A 23383-nucleotide genomic window follows, 5' to 3' on the forward strand; every position below is an offset into this window, starting at 1 on the left:
TCAAACTTCCTCTTTCTTCACCGTTTTTAAGAGATAAAGTACTCAGTGTCAGTTTTCTGTCGGTGACTGAGCCAATTCCATACCCATGTGCCCCGCATTCCCCAGCCCCCATTCACTTCTGGCCCATTCAGTCCTGCTCTCGCCCTTCCTTCTTGGAGACCACAGCCCCCAAGTGCCACCCTCCCCAAGCCCCTGCTTCCTCACAGACGGGCTTTTCCCCCAGCCCCTCTCGCTGCTCTTGACCCTGTTGAGTGGAGATTAATCCTGTACCAAAGCTACACACAGAGCGTTGCGAAAGCAGTAACCCAAGGCTGGGTGTGGTGGCTCACACCTGTAATCCCAGCACACTGGGAGGCCAAGGCAGGTGGATCACCTGAGGTTGGGAGTTCGAGACTAACCTGACCAACATGGAGAAACCCCAAAAAATACAAAATTAGCTGGTGTGGTGGTGGGCCCCTGTAATCCAGCTACTCAGGAAGCTGAGGCAGGAGAATCACTTGAACCCAGGAAGCAGAGATTGCGGTGAGCCAAGATCGTACCATTGCACTCCAGCCTGGGCAACAAGAGTGAAACTCCGTCTCAAAAATAAAAACAAAGCAGTAACCCAGATTTGTTGAATATGGATAGTAATTTTTTTCCTTTCCTTGTTTATGTGGAAGAGAGAGAGTGGTGCTACAATCCCCTCATTCATGAACATAATCCCCACGAAAGAAACACCCCCCACTCGAATCCGCACCAACAAGTTCACCGAGGGATTTCAGAACATCGTGGATGCTTATGGAGTAGGAAGCTACAGAGAAGTCAATCCAGGTTGGAAGTCTGATTCGTAAATACCCATATTTCCAATGGCATTGCCGCATTCTTGCTCTAAGAATGGAATAGATATTTGGAAAAAGAGGCTGATCGCTACTTTTTTGCTATCTTATTTAAAACTATAAGGTTTTAAATGCAACCACCCAATCCTATCTTGGAAATTCTGTAGAAAGTCCAGATCGTTGTGCATCATTGTGTTTGAATGAACTCAGAGTTTCCATATTTGCTGTGAATCAGAGATCTCTTTTCCTTTTTTCTGCAGCTCTCTTTACCATCATCACCTTCCCGTTTTTATTTGCTGTGATGTTTGGAGACTTCGGACATGGCTTTGTGATGTTTTTATTTGCCCTTTTGTTGGTGTTAAATGAAAATCATCCCAGACTAAATCAGTCACAAGAGGTAAAAATATAAACACTCCAGCTCATATATCTGGTTGGGTGGCATTAGCAGTGACCGAAAGAGACACACCCCTTAGATGTTCGCTGTAGGCTGTGGCTGTACTGGGCAGGTGTGTGGCCTGTCAGCTGTGGCTGACAGGGATGTCTGCGGGGCCAGGCTGTTTTCCGAGAAGCCGCGGGAGGAGTGGTGAGGGTGGTTCCCACACCGACAGCTGTCACATGGACACCCTCCAGTGACCATATTCTGATCCTCCCGCCTTGCCCTTCACAGATCATGAGGATGTTTTTTAATGGCCGGTACATCCTCCTGCTGATGGGGCTGTTCTCGGTGTACACCGGCCTCATCTACAATGACTGTTTCTCAAAGTCAGTCAACCTGTTCGGCTCTGGGTGGAACGTGTCTGCCATGTACACCTCCAGCCACCCCCCCGCAGAACGTAAGAAGATGGTGCTTTGGAAGTAAGTGTCCCATAGCTGGTGATGCTCTGGGTGGGAAGCATGTTTCCTAGACCTTCCTCCTCCCTGGTCAGCCTCCTCACTCTGCTTTTTGTTACAGCGACAGCGTCGTCAGGCACAACAGCATTTTGCAGTTGGATCCAAGCGTTCCTGGAGTGTTCCAAGGCCCTTATCCCCTTGGCATTGATCCTGTGAGTGCACCGCACTCTGTCATTGTCTCTGGGTGCTCTGTGGTGCCACTTAGCTTCGGGCGCCACGAGGTTCTCTAGACTGTTGAGCAGGGTTCACGCTGCACCAAGGGGGAGGTGCGCATTAGCCCCTGTGCATCCCAGTCCCGGACATTGGGTGGGGAGGCCAGGAGCTGGGGTCCCTTGGTTTGGGAAGGTGAGGTCAGAGGAAGTCCTCAGAGAGCCAGGACTGTGTTCTGTCATGTGTCCTACCTATTTTCCTCTGGCGAAAAATGGCACTTCAGTAGCCCCGAAATGTGTGCCATTTCCTACATTTCTTCCTTGTATATGTGAACTTTTAAAAACCCTTGATCTGGAAAGAAGTAGCATGGAATGCTAGAGCTGAAAGGAAGCGTAAGGTTATTGTAGAGCTTACTGGGGTAGTTGTTTGGAATGGGAGAAGTGTTAGTAGAAAGAAAATGGAGAAGTACTCAGGCCTGTATTTCCAGCACTTTGGGAGGCCGAGGTGGGCAGATCATGAGGTCAGGAGATCGAGACCATCCTGGCTAACACGGTGAAACCCTGTCTCTACTAAAAATACAAAAAATTAGCTGGGCGTGGTGGTGGGCGCCTGTAGTCCCAGCTACTTGGGAGGCTGAGGCAGGAGAATGGCGTGAACCTGGGAGGTGGAGCTTGCAGTGAGCTGAGATCCGGCCACTGCACTCCAGCCTGGGCAACAGAGCGAGACTCCATCTCAAAAAGTAAATAAATAAATAAATAAATAAAATAGAAAATGGAGAAGTAGCCGCAGGGTGCCAGGATCCCCAGTCTCTTCTAGGGCTCAGCGGCAGTGGCTGAGGCATCGGACCTCAGGGCTAGGTGGGGTTTTTCTGGGCTGTCAGGAGTCTTTCTGGAGAATCAAAAGAATGACTCAGAAACCATCTCAAAATTAGTTTGTGGATGTAATTGTGTACAGTCATTGGGCAAAAAAAGTCTAGCATTCCTTAACCTGGGCTCTCCAAGGAGGCAGTATCTCTTAATGTGTTCTGTTTATTCTTATCTCTGATCATGATTAGTATAATTTCATGTTGTAGCATTAAGTCTTAATGTAACTGAAAACTTGGAAACACAGCTACAACAGTTTCTTTAAGACACAGTATTTTGGAGCCAAATTCAGTGATAACTTGTAGCTTTGTGTTAAGGAAAGAAATGTTTCTGAATAAGGGAACCAAGGAACAAAGTTTGAGTGAGTTTTTTTTTTTTTTTTTTGAGAGGCATTGGAGGAAATTGGGGTATGGTTTTTTCTTTCTGTTTTAACTTAATTTTAAACTAGGCATTACATTCATTTAGTTCAAAAGTAAACCAATGTATGTACATTACATATATAAAATGCATACTTTAAAATAATATATAAAAGTATATATAATATAAATATATCAGCGAAGTTGACTGGCCTCCTGGTTCTCAACCCTGAATACTTCATTCTAAAATCTTATTTTTCCAAGGGCAAAATGAGATAATTCAGGGCTAGGAACTGGGAGACTAGAAGTTTTAAAATTATCTGGGAGTGGTGGTGCGCGCCTGTGGTCCCAGCTTGTCGGAAGGCTGAGGTGGGAAGATTGCTTGAGTCCAGGAGGTCAAGGCTGCAGTGAGTCATGATTGCTCCACTGTACTGTAGCCCTAGGTGACAGTGAGACCCCTTATCTTTAAAAAAAAAAAAAAAAAAAAAAAAAAAAAGGCCGGGCGCAGTGGCTCACACTTGTAATCCCAGCACTTTGGGAGGCCAACGCAGGAGGATCACCTGAGGTCAGGTGTTTGAGACTAGCCTGGCCAACATGGCAAAACCCTGTCTCTACTAAAAATACAAACATTAGCCAGGCATGCTGGTCCAGCTACTCAGGAGGCTGAGGCAGGAGAATTGCTTGAACCCAGGAGCTGGAGGTTGCAGTGAGCCGAGATTGCGCCACTGCATTCCAGCCTGGGTGACAGAGTGAGACTCCTCAAAAATAAAAAAATTTAAAAAAGATTCTGTTTTAATAGGCCCTGTTTCCCTTTTCCTAATCCACCTGAAGAGCAGGTTGTAGGAATTCATTTTCAGACAGTAAGAGAAGCAGTCAGTGAGTGAGGAGGTTGTGGGGACTCAGACCAGCCAGGGGCACCCTGGGGAGGTCAGCCATGGCCTGGAGTCCCTCTTGGCACATCTTGGCTTGGCCACTTGCAGCATTTCTGATTTCATTGTATTCACAGCTAAACTTTATGACAAAATAGACATATAGGAGCATGTATGGCACATGTATATAAACGTGTGATGACACATGTATGTCTCCTGCCCACGTAGAGGGGACATAACCCAGGACCTTGAAAGCGTCCTGACCCTTCCAGTCTCTGAGCTGTGTGTGACTTTCCCTCGCCTTGCCTTTTGTCAAGACTTCCCAGGCACATCTCCCTAAGTGCTATGTGGTTCCATCTGGCATCCTTTGGCGTTAACAGTGATAAAATTGTTTTCTAACTGTCTGTGGCCCTGGTTTAAGGAAATCAGTGGTTCTCAGATTGAAAGCATCAAAAGAAAAGCCTGAATGTTGTTTCCTTCTTAAACTTAGAGCCACCTTTCGAGTTAAGACAGGGACTTTCTTGAGTGTCACCTGTTGAAGGAAGTTAAAGATTCTGTTTTGTTTTGTTTGGTTTGGTTTTAGATTTGGAACTTGGCCACAAATCGCCTCACTTTTCTAAACTCTTTCAAAATGAAAATGTCTGTGATTTTAGGAATCATTCACATGACTTTTGGAGTCATTCTGGGAATATTTAACCACTTGTAAGTACAGATTTTTTTTTAAGCAATATTTATAAACCAAACTTGGCATTTCTTCAGTTTTGCTTCTTGTTGGTGACTGGATTTATTGGGTAAGGGGCAGCCAATATGATGTTGTATTTACATGATTCTGTTGTGGCTGTTTAGATTTTCTGTGGTTTCAGCAATTCATTCATTCAGCAAATATGTATTTATCGAGCGCATAGTAGTGCCAAGTGCTATTTTAGGCACTCGGGGTTCAGCAGTGAGGAGGGCAGAAAAAATTTATTGCCCCAATGGAGCTTCCATTCAAGTGGGGGAGACATCTGACATGTGCATTCATGTCGATTTCCAGAAGGGATGCTTGTTATATTCCGTTTTTATTTTACAAATAAAAAATCTTTTTGTTTTTACTTTATTAGAGCTAGTATATGAAGAGTAAGAGATGGTGTCATTTTTCTCTAACTAGACCTGTTCATTCTCATCTCTAAACATAATTTGTATAATTTGATGTTGTAGCTTTAAGTCACTATAACTGGAGTCTTGAAAAACTTTTATAACAATGTAAGATACAGCATTTTGGAGCCAGATTCACTAATATTGTGTAGCCTTACTTTAAGGAAGAAAATGTTTCTGAATTAGGGAACCAAGGAAGAAAATTTGAGTGAGATTTGACCCCCAAAACTGTAGCCATTTTGGCCGACCTCACATCTCTTCCTCGTAGATGTATCTGGATACTCAGATGTATCTGGAGTCATCATATGAGAAATGATGTTATTCTGAAATTCGCTTTATGTTTAGTTGTAGAGAGTTAAATTTACTCTTTTTAACGTAGGCTGATCTTGTTCATGGGTTGATTGATTCCTTTTCTTTTCTAGGCACTTCAGGAAGAAGTTCAACATTTACCTGGTTTCCATCCCAGAACTTCTCTTCATGCTCTGTATCTTTGGATACCTTATATTTATGATTTTCTACAAGTGGCTGGTTTTTTCAGCAGAAACCTCCAGAGTTGCTCCCAGCATTCTGATTGAATTTATTAACATGTTTTTATTCCCAACCAGTAAAACAAATGGTCTTTACACAGGGCAGGTGAGTCATCTTCCCACTCTCATGAACTTAACGAAAGTATTCCCAATAGCCTTTTATTCTGAGCAGCAGAAGTGTCGGGGTGATCTCCACAGACTCCCAGGAGCCTGGGAAGGCTGCTTCTGTCTCTGCGTGTGTCATCACTGGAGGATGCCAGTCCAGCTCGACTGCTGTGTGCAGGCTCTGGTCAGGCAGCATGACCAAACTCGCTGCCATTCAGTAGCCATCAGAATGAGTAGGAAGAGGCCAGGCACAGTGGCTCGTTTCTGTAATCCCAGCACTTTGGGAGGCCAAGGCTGGCGAATTGTTTGAGCCTGTGAGTTCGAGACCAGCCTGGGCAACACAGCAAGACCTCATCTCTACAAAAAATACCAAAATTTGCCAGGCGTGGTGGCTGTACCTGTAGTCCCAGCTACTTGGGAAGCTGAGGCAGGAGGATCACTTGAGCCCAGGGGGTCGAGGCTGCAGTGAACCATGACTGCTCTGCTTCACTCCAGCCTGGGTGACAGAGCAAGACCTTGTCTCAACTAAAACCAAAAGCAAAAAAACTCCTGAAACCAGCAGAACTGGTGGGAAGAAAATGCATTACCGGAGGGTTTCCCGAGGGCTGCCCAGTCCCCCCATTTAGAAGGGACCACCTGGGTCACAGCACATGGACCCTTTCGAAAAATGAGCTTTCCTCTCACTCTACGTTTGTGTGATGTCACAGTGGGCTCTCAGGGTTCCCTGCTCTGCTTGAGGCCCCACTCTGCCATTTCCTCAGGATGGAACTTGGAGCAGATGACTAACTTCTCTCTGCCTCTGTTTCCTCATCTGTAAAGTGGGACTAAAAATAGGAGCTGGTTCATGGTGTAGCACACATGTGTCCAAAGTGCGTACGAACGCACTTGCACAAGCCAGCTACTCAGTAAATGTCAGCGTTTGCCATAGTTCTTACCCACCTTACATTGAAGGTCTTTCTGCTGTGAGTGCCACGGCACCTCCTGCCCATGGATGCTGGCCCAGACACAGCTCACCACGTTGTCCAGTGTCTGTGAGGACATCTGGGAAACCCTCCCAGTCGGTAGTGTCCGAGCCTGTGTTCCTCCTGAGCCGTGTTTTGGTTCTTCATCTTGTTAATCTGTGAATGGAGCATTTGGTTTTGTTTTTCACATTCTATTGGGTGCTGGAAAGTTTTAAGTCGGATTTGAAGCTCAACTTACATAACTTTGGCCTCGTTGACGAGATGCATATTTGCGTTCTCTTTGAACTTTTCAAGTTTCTGCTTTTTTTTTGTTTCTCTTGTTTATGATTTTTAAGAATTGTATTTTATCATTATTTTGTTGAAGCTTTGTACGATGGCATAGACACCACAGATAAAAGCAAGGGCGTTCAGTGGGCATAGGCACTGTGGACAGAAACATCAGTGAAGGGCAGCTCCCTTTATTCAGTACCTGCCGCACACCTGAAAGTGTGCTTTCCTTACTTAGTGTTTCTTAGTTCTCACAACAGCCCCAGGAGGTAGGTGGTGTCGTCCCCTGTTACTGGTGATAACCAGTGGCTCAGGGCAGTCCTGGTCACTCAGCGGTCTGTAGGGCCAGGCTGGTAACCTAGGTCAGCCTGGCTCCAGCCTAGGACTTCTCATGTGGCTCTGCCTGTGGCCGCCACCTCTCGGCTTTTTGAGAGGCTCATCGTGTTGATGTTGTGTAGATAATACAGCCCTGTGCCTGAGTAGCACACAGAGCTCTCGGGACCTGTTTTTGATGAGGGGCAACCATAGAGAGTGATAAGCTTGGACAGCACAGTGTCCCGTCCAGACCCTGGAAAGCCATGCGGACTGCCGTGGCTGTGTAAGCCTGAGTGAGTTTTGCTCTTGATTTAGCTTTAAGTAACTATAAATCTTGGTTTTTCTAAGGAAGTTTTTTTGGTTTTGTTCTGAATTCTCTTCCACGATTTTCTGTGTGTGGAGGTAAATCCACTTGCTTCACACTCAGGAGTCCTCAAACAGTCTTTATAATCATCAAATAACAGGATAACAGAACCAAAAATATAAAAAATATTCTGCTTGTGCTATGCTTTCTCATTTACAGTGTTTCCAGAAAATGATTAGTTGGAGTTTGACTTTATTTACAATTTTTGTAAAGCTTCCTTGCTGGTCTGAAACAAAATAATACTTTACCACAGGGTCATTAATGTTAGGCATCAGTTCTAGAATTCAGCTGTGAGTTTAGGAAAAGGAAACCCACTGGCAAGTGTAGCTGGCTGGCATTTATTTAATGTTCCTCGCGTGGAGACATTGTTTGATCTTTACTGATTTCATCGTGTGCTACTGACACCGCAAGCGTGCGTTCACGTTGTAATCGAGTTTCTCACCTTCTGCACTAACAGGAGTATGTCCAGAGAGTGCTGCTGGTTGTCACAGCATTGTCTGTCCCGGTCCTCTTCTTGGGAAAGCCACTGTTTTTGTTGTGGCTTCACAATGGGCGTAGTTGCTTCGGGGTGAACCGGGTAAGTGCCGGTTTGGATGCATGCTTGTAAAGTGTGAGCAAAGTCTGCTTTCAGTTATACAAGGATTGGTGTAGAAAACACCCCTGGAGGGTTCCTTGTCTTGATTTAAAAGCCAAAGCTTCCTTTATTTAAAACATTGACGTTGGCTGGGCATGGTAGCTCACACCTGTAATCCCAGCACTTTGGGAGGCCAAAGCGGGCAGATCACTTGAGCCCAGGAGTTTGAGACTAGCCTGGGCAACATGGTGAAACCCTGTCTCTACCAAAAATACAAAAATAAGCCAGTGTGGTGGTGTGCACCTATAGTCCCAGGTACTCAGGAAGCTGAGGTGGGAGATTGCTTGAGCCTGGCAGGCAGAGGTTGCAGTGAGCTGTGATCGTGCCACTGCACTCCAGCCTGGGCAGCAGAGCAAGACTCTTGTCTCAAAATAAATAAGTAAATAAAACATTGATGTTGAAAGAGCCTGCTGTGTCCAGGGCCTGTGGAGACAGGCCCTGCTGGCATGAACTACAGGCTTATTAGGAGTTTAACTCAATCCTTCAATTCAGATGGGCATAATTAAAATGCCTTTTTCCATATTCTTCTTAATTTCTTCTTTAAGATTTTCTTTTTTCTTTTTCCTTTTTTTTTTTTGAGACTGGAGTCTTCCTCTGTTGCCCAGGCTGGAGTGCAGTGGCACTATCTCAGCTTACTGCAACGTCTGCCTCCTGGGCTCAAGCAATTCTCTTGCCTCAGCCCTTGAGTAGGGGGACTACAGGCACCCACCACCACGCCTTGCTAATTTTTGTATTTTTAGTAAAAGACGGGGTTTTTCTATGTTGCACAGGCTAGTCTCGAACTCCTGACCTCAGGTTATTCACCTGCCTCGGCCTCCCAAAGTGCTGTGATTACAGGTGTGAGCCACTGCACCTGGCCTAAAGAACTTTTTTATTCTTAAAGAGCTGAATCATTAAGAGAAACAAAGAAACTATAAATAAAGTTTTGTTTTGTCACAACCTTGTAGTTTTACAGGCACTGACTCTGTGCTCTTTTGGTTGTTAGAGTGGTTACACACTTATAAGGAAAGATAGTGAGGAAGAAGTTTCATTGCTGGGAAACCAAGATGTGGAAGAGGGAAATCACCAGGTGGAAGATGGATGTAGGGAAATGGCGTGTGAAGAGGTAAATCTTTTCAACTGCTATTGATAGATAAGTAACCAAGCTTCCATAGAGATGATCATGTTAAGATAATATTTAATCATCTTAAAAAATGGTTAAGGAAATGGGACTTCCAGCCTCCAGAACTATGAGAAACCAGTTTCCATTGTTGAAGCCAACCAGGCGGTGGTTAGGGTTCGAGTGAAGGTTAGCGCTTTCCAAATGCTGTTTGATGATAGAGTTGGTGGCATTATATGTGAGTTCGGGTCATTTTGTCCTTTTCCTTCTCCAGTGGGATTTCTGCTGTTATATTACCAGTTATGATTGGAGTGACTTAAGGTGCCATGAACATTGCTTTCAGAAGTTTCTTGTGTCAGTCAGAACTTTTCCATAGTTGGAAGAAATAGAGACCCAGTTTTTTCTGATTGCAAAGGGATTTTTATTGGCTCATGGCAGGACAGAGGTAGAGTTGGTTTCAGGATGATTACAGTTTTTGGGTCTCCAATTCCAAGAGGCCTTGGTTGGCTTTTTTTCTTTGTAAGTTTTCTTTATATTGTGAAGTCAGTTGGCCCCATGATGCTAGAACCATGGTCACAAGTTGCCCTGGGCTTATTTTTTCAGTTTTTCCATCAGCGAGCAAAGCGCCCTTACCAGCTTGTTACTCTTAGGAAAAAATCCCCACATACTTGCTGTCCCTGCACCAGTGACTGCCGCCTCATTCCCCTGCACCGGTGACTGCCGCCTCAGTCCCCTGCACCGGTGACTGCCGCCTCAGTCCCCTGCACCGGTGACTGCCGCCTCAGTCCCCTGCACCGGTGACTGCCGCCTCAGTCCCCTGCACCGGTGACTGCCGCCTCAGTCCCCTGCACCGGTGACTGCCGCCTCAGTCCCCTGCACCGGTGACTGCCGTCTTAGTCCCCTGGGGCTGCCATAACAAAATACCACAGACTGGGTGGCTTCAATAAGAGACTTTTTCTCACAGCTCCGGAGGCTGGCAGGCCCGGACTCAGATGCTGGCAGGCTGCTTTCCCCGAGGCCTCCCTGCTCGCTTGCTGTGTGTCGGCCCAGGGCCTGTCCTCTGTGCCTGTGGCCCTGCTTTTCCTGCTCTTCCCAGAAGACAGCAGTCACAGTGGGTCAGGGCCCACCTCCTGACCTCACTCAACCTTGATTACCTCCTCAAAGGTTCTGTCTTCAAATACAGTCACATTGCAGTTAGAGCTTAAGCATAAGACTTTTGGGGACATAATTCAGAGCAACTGTGGTTGGGGATATAAGGCTGGACAGGGAAGTAGTAGCTCCCCACAAAGAAGAGAGGTGCAGTCCCGGGCAGACAGAGCAGAGCACGGCCTCTGCTTTCTTTTCTTGGAAACTTTACTTTGACCATTTAGTGAGGACCAAACAAAATTTAATATAATCAGCATTTTGTAATTATTATGTAATTTCATGTTTTAATTCGGGACAATTAATAATTAAGTTCTAGCATCATAGAGAAACAAAAGCAGAGCTGGAAAGCGCATCCGAGTCACCTTGCCTGGTGTTTTGCAGCTTTTTCCTATCAGGGACCCCTTGCATAGTTTTCCCTGGTTGGCTCTACTTAGAATGCCCACATCTAGTGAATCGCCTTCTACTCTTGCGGTTGGTGAATACCTATTTTATCAGTAGAGGTTTCATAATTACTGAGACCTGCCCAGGAATCCCATTTGTATAGCAGCTGTGGCCGTGGCAGTTCCTCTGGTCTAGCTTCTTGGTTTACACACGGGAGTCTGAGGCATGGGGTGGGAGTGGGACTGATGAAGGTGGGGATTTGGGGTGGTAAAGTCTGGTCCTGGAGCTGGGTAGTGGCAGAGTGATGGACAGAGTGCAAGTCTTGGGTTTCTGTTCCTCACGCTCCAGTGTGTTCTCACCAGCATCCAGCCAGCAGCTCTTTCATTGTAATCCTTGAAGTGGAACCCACTTGGCATGTAGAAGTACACATGAAACATCATGACTCTAACATATGTTGTGTGATCTCTCTCAGTTTAATTTTGGAGAAATATTAATGACTCAAGTAATCCATTCCATTGAGTACTGTCTGGGATGCATCTCCAACACCGCCTCCTACCTGAGGCTCTGGGCACTCAGCCTGGCTCATGCACGTAAGTTCCTGCTTAGACCTGCAGTTCCCAACGCCCTGTAGTGCCAGCAGACTCAGGGGGCACTGTGGGATATTTTAACTTGGTAACTAATAGTCATAGCACCATCTTTCAGCTGCCATGTGAACTTATACTATTCACTACTTAATACACAGCTCTCTTGGCTATTTCTTTTGGCTGAGGGGTGCTGTGGAAAAATCACAGAGGGGGTCTCTCTGAGTCTGGTCTGGCTTCAGAGGCTGCCCAATTAAAAAAAAATCACTGAGACACAAGGGGCTTTGAGAACTGAGATGGCTTGGGAGCCTCTGGTGTAAACACTTGCTGCTGTTGCCATTCCTGTTTCTGTTAGTAGTTATTTTATTCAGTGCTGCCTTACCGGGTGTGAATATCTGTTTATTTCAATCAAGTCCTGCCACAGCACTCATGGGTAGCTCTGATCACAGGAGTCCTCCCTTTGTACGATTCCAATAATGCACACATGTTAGTTTCCACAGTGTAATTAACACCTGTTCCCCAGCAGCATGGCTCCAATTTCAGTCACCACAGTAACTAGCTGTGTAGGTAGGTGCAGGTGCATTTACCACCCTATGTGCAGCGGGTGTTGTGATGAAGATGCTGATGACCCACCAGTGGTGCTCGGCAATGTTTCAGGACACTGAAGGGTGCAAAGGGTGCAGTGTTGCAAGTGGGTTCAAACTTAGAAAATAATAGGACAGGCTGGGTGCGGTGGCTCACACCTGTAATCTCAGCACTTTGGGAGGCCGAGGCAGGTGGATCACCTGAGGTCAGGAGTTTGACACCAGCCTGGCCAGCGTGGCAAAAGCCCATCTCTACTAAAAATACAAAAATTAGCTGGGCATGGTGGCGGGTGCCTGTAGTCCCAGCGACTTGGGAGGCTGAGGCAGGAGAATTGCGTGAACTTAGGAGGCGGAGGTTGCAGTGAGCCAAGATCACGTCACTGCCTTCCAGCCTGGGTGACAGAGCGAGACTCTGTCTCAAAAAAAAAAAGTTAAAGGAAAAAAAAATAGGACAATTTGGCAAGTATTAGGAAAGATGCTTGCTCTGGATCAGGTCACCCAGCTTGCCAAATTACGCAACAGGAACCAAGCACTGTTCAAACTACCCTAATAAACTGGTTTTTTGGTTTTTTTGGTTTTTTTTTAAATAACAGACAAAAGACTTTAATACCCAGTGCTTCTAATGTTTTAAAGATATATTTACCATTTTTTCATTTCCCTATAGTTTTTGTTAAAACATTAAAAACTCTTCTATTGGCCGGGTGCGGTAGCTCATGCCTGTAATCCCAGCACTTTGGGAGGCCTCGGCGGGCAGATCACAAGGTCAGGAGATTTTAAGACCATCCTGGCTAACACGGTGAAACCCCGTCTCTACTAAAAATACAAAAAATTAGCTGGGCGTGGTGGCGGGCGCCTGTAGTCCCCGTTACTTGGGAAGCTGAGGCAGGAGAATGGCGTGAACCCGGGAGGCAGAGCTTGCAGTGAGCCGAGATCGCACCACTGCACTCCAGCCTGGGCGACAGAGTGAGACTCCGTCTCAAAAAAAACAAAAAACAAAAAACAACTCTCTCGTTGTTGGCCAACAATATAGCCAACAATAAGAGAGTTTTTAATGTTTTAACACACATTTTAAAGGCCACAGAACAAACCTTTTCCCCCATGGATTAATAGGGATGCTTCGGATGGTTTTGATTGCAAGGTCTCTTTTGTGCTTCTGCAGTACTGTGCAAAGCAAGCACTGCCTGTGCTTGTGGAACCACTGGACAAGAGAGTGTCTTTTTTTTTTTTTTTTTAATTAAAAAAATGCTCATGTTTTTATAAGCATAGCCGAAGGCCTGGAATCGTATGGCTGGAGGGGCCCTGTGGTCGTTCATCTCCATTTTGCAGAGGTGGTGGCAGAAGCCCGCTGAGTGTTGGTGCTTTACTCACGGCCATCCAGTTGGTCCCTCAGTGGCAGAACCAGGTCTGGGAGCCTGTTTCTGGCTGCCTGGTCCAGTGCTGCTTTGGGAGGTCACTAACCCAAACCTAGTTTGGGGCAAGACCTCCCTTTGGGAGATGCCTCTGATGTTTTTGGAGCACCAGGTCTTCCTTAGTGTTTGAGACAGTGGCAGAGCTGACTGGCTTTCCCATGAGAAGCAGTTGGGTCTGTGTTACCTGTGTGTCTATTATTTTATGGGATGATAGTTCAGAGCTGTCAGAGGGAAATAGTCCAGGGAGCTCCCAGGGGGACCCACTGTACGTAAGCGGGCGTGACCTGTGCGGGCTGCACTCCTTTGCAGAGCTGTCTGATGTCCTGTGGGCCATGCTGATGCGCGTGGGCCTCCGCGTCGACACCACCTATGGCGTCTTGCTGCTGCTCCCAGTTATCGCGCTCTTTGCAGTTCTGACCATTTTCATCCTTCTGATCATGGAAGGGCTTTCTGCGTTTCTTCACGCCATACGCCTCCACTGGTGAGTTTGAAACCTAGCCTTGGAACTGTTATTTAAAAAACATACCTGCCCCCCGCCCACCACCCCGCCCCTCCGAATATACACAGCCCTGCAAAATCTAATGCTGAATTTAGGCCTGTTCTTCCCTTCCTACCATTGGGATCTATGTTCATATCCTCTGAGTTATTTGGGCCGGGTGTGGTGACTCATGTGGGTAATCCTGGCACTTTGGGAGGCCAAGGCAGGTGGATCACCTGAGGTCAGGAGTTCAAGACCAGCCTGGACAACATGATGAAACCCTGTCTCTACTAATAATACAAAAATTAGCTGGGTGTGGTGTCATACGCCTATAATTCTTGGGAGACTGAGGCAGGAGAATCGCTTGAACCCAGCAGGCAGAGGTTGCAGTGAGCCGAGATCACGCCATTGTACTCCAGGCTAGGGGACAAGGGCGAAACTCCGTGTCAAAAAAAAAAAAAAAGTATTTTGTTTCTGAACTATTATCACTGACAAGTAAAAGCAAGTTTAAGTTTGCAGAATACTTATGTGTGTTTCATACTGCTAATTCACTTTGAGTCTGACAGCTTGCTCTATCTTACTGCAAAATAAATCCTTCTTATGTATTTCTTAATGTTCGATGGTATAGGTCAGATTACTGCTCTGTGCCTCCAGTGACCCAGGTGGCAGGAGAGGGTCTCGTTACTTGTGCACGCGCTTTTGTGTGTTGGGCAGTGAGAGGCAGCGGATGTGTCAGAGTTTCTGTTCACGCTGGGAAGCCAGCACAGGGTTGGGGGTGGGGGACGGTGTGTAGCTAGGGAAAAATATTGTGCCAAGAACACATTTTGGAATGAAGCAATTTCAGCACAGGAAGTTTTTTTTTAACTTAAAATGTTGTTTTAAGGAATATGATTTCATAATCTTCCATTAATACATGACTTTTTTTTTTTTTTAGGGTAGAATTTCAGAACAAATTCTACGTTGGTGCAGGCACCAAATTTGTTCCTTTCTCATTCAGTCTACTATCATCAAAATTCAATAACGACGACAGTGTGGCATGATCATATTGCTGTAACCAACAAGCTTTCAGATTTATGGAGAATGACCATGTTATGAATTTCACTTCTGTCAGATTTATGATAGGAAAAATTCCATCTTCATTACTGCCTTATGACATAGCCAAATAATTCTGTAAGATATACCTCTTCCTCATATGTTAAATATTTTGTAAAGTTTACCAATTTGAGATATAAAAATTTCTTTTGGTGTTTTATGATGAGCAAATATAAGTTAATGCCAAACATTATGTTAAAGTTATTTTTTCAAATACAGGATTGGGGGAGAGAAGCCAATTTTGCATGGCTAATTGAAAATGGTATTAGATACTTGATTCCTTTAAACTTTATTTAAAAAAAAAAAACAGTTAATCTGTCACCTGAAGTTGCCAGATAATATTTTCCAACAGCTGAAGTAGGGATAGTGTTTTAAAAAATTTAATGATGAGTTATCAAAACATTCACATTTATTCTGCTGAATTTAAAAATACGCAATTTTTTTTTTTTTTTTTTTAAGATGAAGTCTCGCTCTGTCACCAAGGCTGGAGTGCAATGGCACAATCTTGTCTCATTGCAACTTCCGCCTCCTGGGTTTAAGTGATTCTCCTGTCTCAGCCTCCTGAGTAACTGGGATTACAGGCATGTGCCACCATGCCCAGCTAATTTTTTTTGTATTTTTGTAGAGATGGGGTTTCACCTTGTTGGCCAGGCTAATCTCAAACTTCTGACCTCAAGTGATCCACCCGCCTCAGCCTCCCTAAGTGCTGGGATTACAGGCATGAGCCACCGTGCCGGGCCAAAATATGCAAACATTTTTAATCCTGTGCTACCTAGAATTACAAGTAGAGGGTTGTTTTTACAGTTTTGTCTTGTTTTAGTAATTGGGGACAATGGGATAAAATGACATACAACAAATGGTTATCCTACTTGTATATTTTTTTAAAGACTCTTATCCTGTTATCCTTACATAAAACCAGTTATGATAACTGTATGTTTGGAAATATAAATTGTATACTGAGCCTTAAAACCCAGTGTGACTGTAGAAGATATAATGTGGACATGATTTGAATTTAGTGACAGCTTGACTGATGTCACTGAACCAGAAGGGTTTATACTGAGTGAAGGAAAGGTAAAAAGTAGTATTTTGTATATTTTTATAACAAAATATAAATGAAGATATTTTACCATGAAGAGATTGCACTTATCCTTGAGAGCAGTCTAATGATAATTTTTTTACTTTCAGACTGTTTCTAGCTAAAGTTCTGATAAAAGTATTGAAACTTTCAAACACTGTTTAGATCAGTTGAAAACTAATTCTCAATAGCCATTATTTTATAATCTTTAGTTTAAATTCATCTATTTACTTGACATTTAGTTTTTTGTGAACTTGAGTCAGTCCTATTGAACATTTTGATCTATATTCTTGCAAGTTATGTTAATTTTTCATATTTGTTTGATTTTAGACAATTATTTTCAAAAAGAAACCTTTTTTCTACCTTCTTAACATTGTGAGTGATACACATTAAAAGGCTGTTTGCCCCCATCCTCCTTTATCCTGTTTCGAGGTAGAGAGCTTGGCACTTCTGTTGCAAGCTGAGAGTCTGGCGGTGCTGAGTTTACCGTGGCTATGCAGGTGATTTCAAGGCATGAGCTGAACAGCCTTGACATAACTGGCCTAAAATTCAACCCTTTTGATTATAGTACAGATTCTACGTGCTGCTTGATGAGATGTTACCCAAGGCCAGTTTGGATTTACTGCTTTTTGTCCCTCATATTAAATTATCAAATAAGGCCGGGCGCGGTGGCTCACACCTGTAATCCCAGCACTTTGAGAGGCCGAGGTGGGCGGATCACGAGGTCAGGAGATGGAGACCATCCTGGCTAACACGGTGAAACCCCGTCTCTACTAAAAATACAAAAAAATGCTGGGCGTGGTGGCGGGCGCCTGTAGACCCAGCTACTCAGGAGGCTGAGGCAGGAGAATGGTGTGAACCCAGGAGGCGGAGCTTGCAGTGAGCCGAGATCACGCCACTGCACTCCAGCCTGGGCGACAGAGTGAGACTCTGTCTCAAAAAAAAAAAAAAAAAAAATTATCAAATGATGCCGATGAAATGCTTGAAAATAATTCTGCTCTCAAAGTTACGCTTCCCTAGAAAGGTGTCATGCTGGCCACTTGTGCTGGGTGATTGACATCCCAGCAGTGCTGGTCAGGTCTCAGAGGTGCTTTCACCTAGAGCTGATGCTTCCACAAAGGGACATTTGTGTTACTTTGCTCCAAGGATCTGTCATAAAAACAATAGTAACTGCTTCATCCCTTGGAAGCCCAAGACTTCAGGGCACTGTTAGCTGATTGGTAAATAAGGGACATGGTATTTGTTGGAATTGTTCACCACTCCCCACTAGTCATTCTCATGGGGGCCACTTTTTTTTTTTTTTTGAGACGGAGTCTCGCTCTGTTGCCCAGGCTGGAGTGCAGTGGCACAATCTCGGCTCACTGCAAGCTCCGCCTCCCGGGTTCATGCCATTCTCCTGCCTTAGCCTCCTGAGTAGCTGGGACTACAGGCGCCTGCCACCAAACCTGGCTCATTTTTTGTATTTTTAGTAGAGACGGGGTTTCACTGTGTTAGCCAGGATGGTCTCGATCTCCTGACCTCGTGATCCACCCGCCTCGGCCTCCCAAAGTGCTGGGATTATGGGCGTGCGCCACCGCGCCCGGCTGGCGCCGGCCAGGGACCACTTTTTAACTTTTTCTAATTAACACCTTTTCTCAGGCCATAGAGCAGAGGATGCAGTCATTTCTCTGTTAAAATCTATGTAGTATTTATGTAGAATGGCATTATTCAGAATCCTAACTTTGGGAAAGCGCTCTCTGGAAATGTAGTTTGATACTAGTGTCTTACAGGTGCCGGGGAAATTTGTTTCTCTGTAAAGCAATGGGCTCCAGTGTCATGTTACCAGAGTTGTCACTCAGTTTTGCTTGTTTTTAAGCCTTTTGCTAGAACCTATTATATATCCAGTTTTTAAAACATATTTCATTCCCTTGATAGCAGAGATCCAGAGCAAAGATGACAAGTTGTATGGATGATGCTGAATATCTGTTTATTTTCCTAAAGATAAATGTCACGACACCACATTTTTCAGTTTTTATTTAATGTTTGTTACCATGTGTTAACAGAATCTTAAAACCCAAGGGATTTCTTCAGTAAACTAGACTTTGATTTCAACCTGCTGGGCTGGACACGGCTGTTGCGGTGGTCCGCTAGGGAGTGCAGAGGGTCTTCTGTCTGATAGGATCTGGGTGAGCGTGTGGACCGTCCAGCAGCGAAAGGACTTGGAACTCCTCTTTTGCTGAATGCTGCTCTGTTCTTGTTTCTGGCATGAATATTTTATAACAACATTCTGGTGTCAGCATCCCCTCTGCAGTTGTTTATTTTATTTTTTAAATTTTTTATTTTTATTTTTTTGAGATGGTGTCTCACTCTGTCACCCAGGCTGGAGTGCAGTGGTGCAATCTCAGCTCACTGCAACCTCTGCCTCCCAGGCTTAAGTAATTCTCCTGCCTTAACCTCCCGAGTAGCTGGGATTACAGGCGCCTGCCACAGCACCTGGTTGATTTTTGTATTGTTAGTAGAGATAGGTTTCACCATGTTGGCCTGGCTAGTCTTGAACTCCTGACCTCAGGTGATCCACCTGCCTCGGCCTCCTAAAGTGCTGGGATTACAGGCCTGAGCCACTGTGCCCGGCCCTCTGCAGTTGTTTAATAAGGCACAGAATACCTGTAGCATAGGGTCAACCTTACGATGTACATGAATCACATATTCAGACTTAGAACCTGATACATTTTGGAAAAGAAAAACAAACAACTTCTACAACTGTTCTGCAGTCTGCATTTAAAAACAATAAATTCCTCTATTAAAAACGTAAAGCCAGGTTTGCTTGCGTGCCACAGGGAATGTATCCAGGAAGGTTATTATGAAACTCTCAAATCAACATGATGGGAATAAGGCAGTTTGGATGAACAGTCTTCCCACAGTCAGGCCACTTTTGTTGATTCGGTTTAGAATTTTCAGAAATACTTAGTACACTCCACCTGTTCTTTGATGGGAGTATCTCAGAAGGCCAGGTAGGTTCTTAGGATTAGCCTAGTCATCTAGGCGCTCAACTCCTTGTGAGGGAAAGACAGTGAACAAGTTAGTACTTTGCTCCACAAATGCATGAAAGGACAAATTTGCATCTTCTATCAGTGTTGAACTTCCTTTTGCTAATGACAAATAAATATATCTATATTTTTTAACGTGGGTGTTTCGCTTTATTATGCTGTGGTTTGGCGAGAAAGCCAAAGAACTCTGCTCCTTCCCTGATTGCCTAGGCCACGAGGAACTCGGCTTATTTCCTCCTCCGCTGGCCTTCGACCCACGTGGCTGAGGGCTGAGGCTATATCATTCTATCTGGCCTCTAATTCCGCCTCTGCCACCGCCAGGTGCTGTGACCTTCGTCTAGCCACCTCTCTAGCCCCAGCTTCATCTGCGAGGTGGGCGGGCTGCTTGCAGACCGGGTCGGCGTGGGGTGGGGTCAGACCCTTGGCTGCAGCGACCCGGAGGGTCCCGCTCCGCATACAGGGGCGTGCGCGCTGCCGGGACCAGGGAGCAACCAGCCTACTTCGGCCGGCCGGGGGCCTGGTGCGCGCCTCTGAGAGCTCGGGGCCGGGGCGCGGGCTGCGGCGCGCGGGTTCAGGAATCCAAGGCCCGGCGCGGGGCGCTGCAGGGCTTGCAGCCCCCAGCGCCGGCGCCGTCGGCTGGGCGGGCGGTGGCAGTTGCCGGGGCGCCCATTGCTAGGGCCGCCGTTGCCACGGACGCCCGCCCTGCGCCCGGCTCCCTCTGCCCTGCGCAGCGCCATGGACGACCTGCGGGTGCTGTGGATGCGCGACCGCGTGTATGCGGCTTTCGGCATCACCGATCCCCAGCTTTTCGAGGACCTGATCAACCGCGACGACGGCCAGGGCGAGGACCTCATCCTGCACTTCCTCAACCAGGCGAGCGAGGAGGAGGGCTCCTCGGCGCTCTTCATCTACCGCACGATGGTGCCGGAGGAGGTGGAGGTGGAGATTGGTGAGCCTCGACGCGCCGCTCCCTTCCCCGGGCTTCCCTCCTGCCCTCCCCGGCCTCCGACGGGTGTGGGGGCTGCTAGAGCCTGCCCATCGCCCGGCCCGGGCCTCAGGTGCTGTCCACAAACCCTGCCGCCCGCCACGTGCAGGCCCCGGGCGAACCCAGCAATCACAGGCGTCCCTGCCCTCCTGGGCCCGCAGCCCACTTGAAAGTCAGACCTTGATTGAAAAATCACAGCAAACACTGACTTAGCCCTCACCCCGTACCAGGTGCGATTCCAACGCTTGTATCAACTCCTTAACCCTACGAGGCGGGTGTGGCCTCATCCCCATTTTACAGATGAGCAAACTGGCGCGGAGGGGGTTAAGTAACCTGCCCAAGGCCCACAGGCAGTCAAGATCCACTGTGCAATAATCCAAACGGCTGGGTAGAGCCATGCCCAGGTGTGGCAGGGGCCCAGCTCACTGTCACTCTCCTTGACGGTCGCAGGGTCTCATGGAGGGTCCGAAGAGCACCCCTTTCTGCTTCTGAAGGCTGCTCATATCCTGAAAAGTAAAGTAATGCTAAGACAAAGTTTTTAAAAACTACAGTAGACTTTAAATGTTTGTGTTGAACAAATTAGCATCGCAAATACCAAAAGACAGTGACCAGGGTCCCAGAACCCTCTGTGGAGGCGGATTCCCAGCCCCACCTACTCTCTGATAGGCCCAGGGACACTGAGAGGGCAGGGAGGGGCCAGCACCGGTGAGAGGAGGAGGCAGGACAACTCTCTTCAGAAACAGCCAGGAGACAGGGACCTGGAAAGCTGCCTCCTCACAGGAGCACCAGCCGGAGCACAGCCGCCGGGACCTCCTGCCTGGCTATCTAGTCTCCTGGGCTACTTTTCCAGCCCCTTACGGACTTGGGGATCCGTTGCAGGGCCTCTCACTGGATTTGGGCGGCAGGGCCGGCAGACCTTGGATTTTTTTTAAAGGTACCAGGCACACCCATTTATTTTATTTTATTTTTACATTTTCTTTCCTTCCTTCCTTCCTTCCTTCCTCCCTCCCTCCCTCCCTCCCTCCCTCCCCCTTCCTTCCTCCCTCCCTCCCTCCCCCTTCCTCCCTCCCTCCCTCCCTCCCCCTTCCTCCCTCCCTCCCTCCCCCTTCCTTCCTCCCTCCCTCCCTCCCTCCCCCTTCCTTCCTCCCTCCCTCCCTCCCTCCCCCTTCCTTCCTCCCTCCCTCCCTCCCTCCCCCTTCCTTCCTCCCTCCCTCCCCCTTCCTTCCTTCCTCCCTCCCTTTTTTTTTTTTTTTTTTTTTAGATAGGGTCTCACTCTGTCACCCAGGCTGGAGTGCAGAGGTGCGATCTTGGCTCACTGCAACCTCTGCCTCCAGGGCTCAAGTAATTCTCCCACCTCAGCCTCCTGAGTAGCTGGGACTACAGGTATGCGTCACCATGCCTGGCTAATTTTTATATTTTTGGTAGAGACAGGTTTCACCATGTTGCCCAGGGTGGTCTGGAACTACTGAGGTCAAGTGATCCTCCCGCCTCGGCCTCCCAAAGTGCTGAGATTCCAGGTGTGAGCCACCTGGCACCCGGCCCCCCTTTTTTTTTTTTTTTGAGACAGAGTCTAGCTCTGTGGCCAAGGCTGGAGTGCAGTGGTACAATATTGGCTCACTGCAACCTCCACCTCCCTGGTTCAAGCAGTTCTCCTGCCTCAGCCTCCCAAGTAGCTAGGACTACAGGTACCCACCACCATACCCGGCTAATTTTTGTCTTTTTAGTAGAGACAGGGTTTCACCATGTTGGCCGGGCTGGTCTCGAACTCCTGACCTAAGGTGAGCTGCCCACTTCGGCCTCCCAAAGTGCTGGGATTACAGGTGTGAACCATCACGCTTGGCCATCTTCATTTATTTTAAATATTCATTATTTGCTTGCACAAAATAAAACGTCTTCATCATAAATCCAAAACCATAAATAAACAACAATAACAAATCCCTAGTGCCATCTGGAGAGAGGACCATGTGATCACTTTTTGGAACTTAACCTTCTAGCCTATTATTTTTTTCTCCCTGGCAGACCTTTGGACCTGGACATTGGATTATAACTGGACCTCGGATGTAGGCACTTCCATTGGCACCAAGTGAAATTACGGAAGCCAAAAACACACTCGCAGGATTGATCATTTAACATGTACCACCATTGCAGGAACTTGGGTTTCATATACATTTTAAAAAAATTGGCTGGGCGCGGTGGCTCACACCTGTAATCCCAGCACTTTGGGAGGCCGAGGTGGGCGGATCACGAGGTCAGGAGATTGGGATTATCCTGGCTAACACGGTGAAACCCCGTCTCTACTAAAAATACAAAAAATTAGCCGGGCGTGGCAGTGGGTGCCTGTAGTCCCAGCTACTCGGGAGGCTGAGGCAGGAGAACAGCCTGAACCCAGGAGGCAGAGCTTGCAGTGAGCCGAGATTGTGCCACTGCATTCCAGCCTGGGCCACAGAGCGAGACCCTGTCTCAAAAAAAAAAAAAAAAAAAAAATTTACAACAAGACCCTAAAACAATGGATGTGACTTGGATTTCTTGCAGAAGCTCTCCAAGGGCCTCTGTTAACGGTGGGGTGGCTGTTGTCTGCTGTGTTCACTAGCACGTGTTTAGCTCAAATGTCATCCTGTGTGGAAGCAGAGTTCAGTCTCACCTCAGAGGGTCCCCCTGGTTAATTCCTGGACCCTCCAAAGGGAGCTCAGAACTCTCCTACCCCTGCTCCCTGACCCGTTTCTGGGCTCTGTCCCTGCTCTTCCCTTCCATTCCCATCTCTTCTCCACTGTCACCTCATGGTGAAAAGCTGATGGATTCCTTGCCGAAGATGCTGTCTCTGGAAACTCTCAAAGCTGCGGATTCTGGAGGTGCCAGATGGCGTCAGGTGTTGGGGGTTCTGGCCAGGTGGGGAGAAGAGACCTCATCCCCAGCTCCACACACTGCCACGCACTCTCTGCTTGTTAAACCTGCAGGCTCATATGAAACCCTTGAACGGTTTCCCTAGATTATTTTTGGGGGACTGGTGGTTCTAGTCCGTTCAGAGGACCTGCAGAGAGCCCAGTGTGTCCCTTCTTCCCTTTTTTTTTTCCTCCTCTTTCTGCCCCTCCCTTGGTCAAGATTTCTCTCTGCTCTTGGTTAAAAATGATAGGAATGGAGACAAACAGATACTGGGGCAGGTGGTGGTAAGAAAGGTGAGGTGTCCTTCCGGGCAGCGGATACCCAAGATACTGATCCAGTAGGTACTTGTGTTCCTTCTGGAAAAAACAAAATGGCATCATACTGTACATATCATT

At 46.8% G+C, this 23383-nt stretch overlaps 2 protein-coding genes across 6 annotated transcripts in view; both read left to right on the forward strand.

The window, feature by feature from the left end:
• The window catches only part of ATP6V0A2 (ATPase H+ transporting V0 subunit a2), a 56306-nt gene extending 37048 nt beyond the window's left edge, over positions 1-19258 (forward strand). For 2 of the 4 annotated variants that reach the window (XM_077955607.1, XM_077955608.1), the window contains 11 exons: positions 660-810; positions 1076-1212; positions 1483-1670; positions 1768-1858; positions 4528-4646; positions 5501-5711; positions 8076-8195; positions 9238-9357; positions 11351-11468; positions 13762-13933; positions 14865-15210. In XM_077955607.1, coding sequence (XP_077811733.1) covers positions 660-810; positions 1076-1212; positions 1483-1670; positions 1768-1858; positions 4528-4646; positions 5501-5711; positions 8076-8195; positions 9238-9357; positions 11351-11468; positions 13762-13933; positions 14865-14970 — 1533 coding nt within the window. In that variant the 3' untranslated portion in view covers positions 14971-15210. Of the gene's footprint in view, positions 1-659; positions 811-1075; positions 1213-1482; positions 1671-1767; positions 1859-4527; positions 4647-5500; positions 5783-8075; positions 8196-9237; positions 10080-10164; positions 11469-13761; positions 13934-14864; positions 15211-18673 lie in introns of those variants that run through there. The other 2 variants (XR_013401635.1, XM_077955609.1) reach the window with 2 other exon arrangements.
• A 121-nt stretch (positions 19259-19379) lies between these two features.
• The window catches only part of DNAH10 (dynein axonemal heavy chain 10), a 179655-nt gene continuing 175651 nt past the window's right edge, over positions 19380-23383 (forward strand). For both annotated transcript variants that reach the window (XM_028830097.2, XM_077955570.1), the window contains exon 1: positions 19380-20072. In XM_028830097.2, the coding sequence (XP_028685930.2) occupies positions 19859-20072 (214 nt within the window). In that variant the 5' untranslated portion in view covers positions 19380-19858. The remainder of the gene's footprint in view (positions 20073-23383) is intronic.

Source organism: Macaca mulatta, chromosome 11, assembly GCF_049350105.2.
Source record: "Macaca mulatta isolate MMU2019108-1 chromosome 11, T2T-MMU8v2.0, whole genome shotgun sequence".
NCBI classification, from domain to species: domain Eukaryota; kingdom Metazoa; phylum Chordata; class Mammalia; order Primates; family Cercopithecidae; genus Macaca; species Macaca mulatta.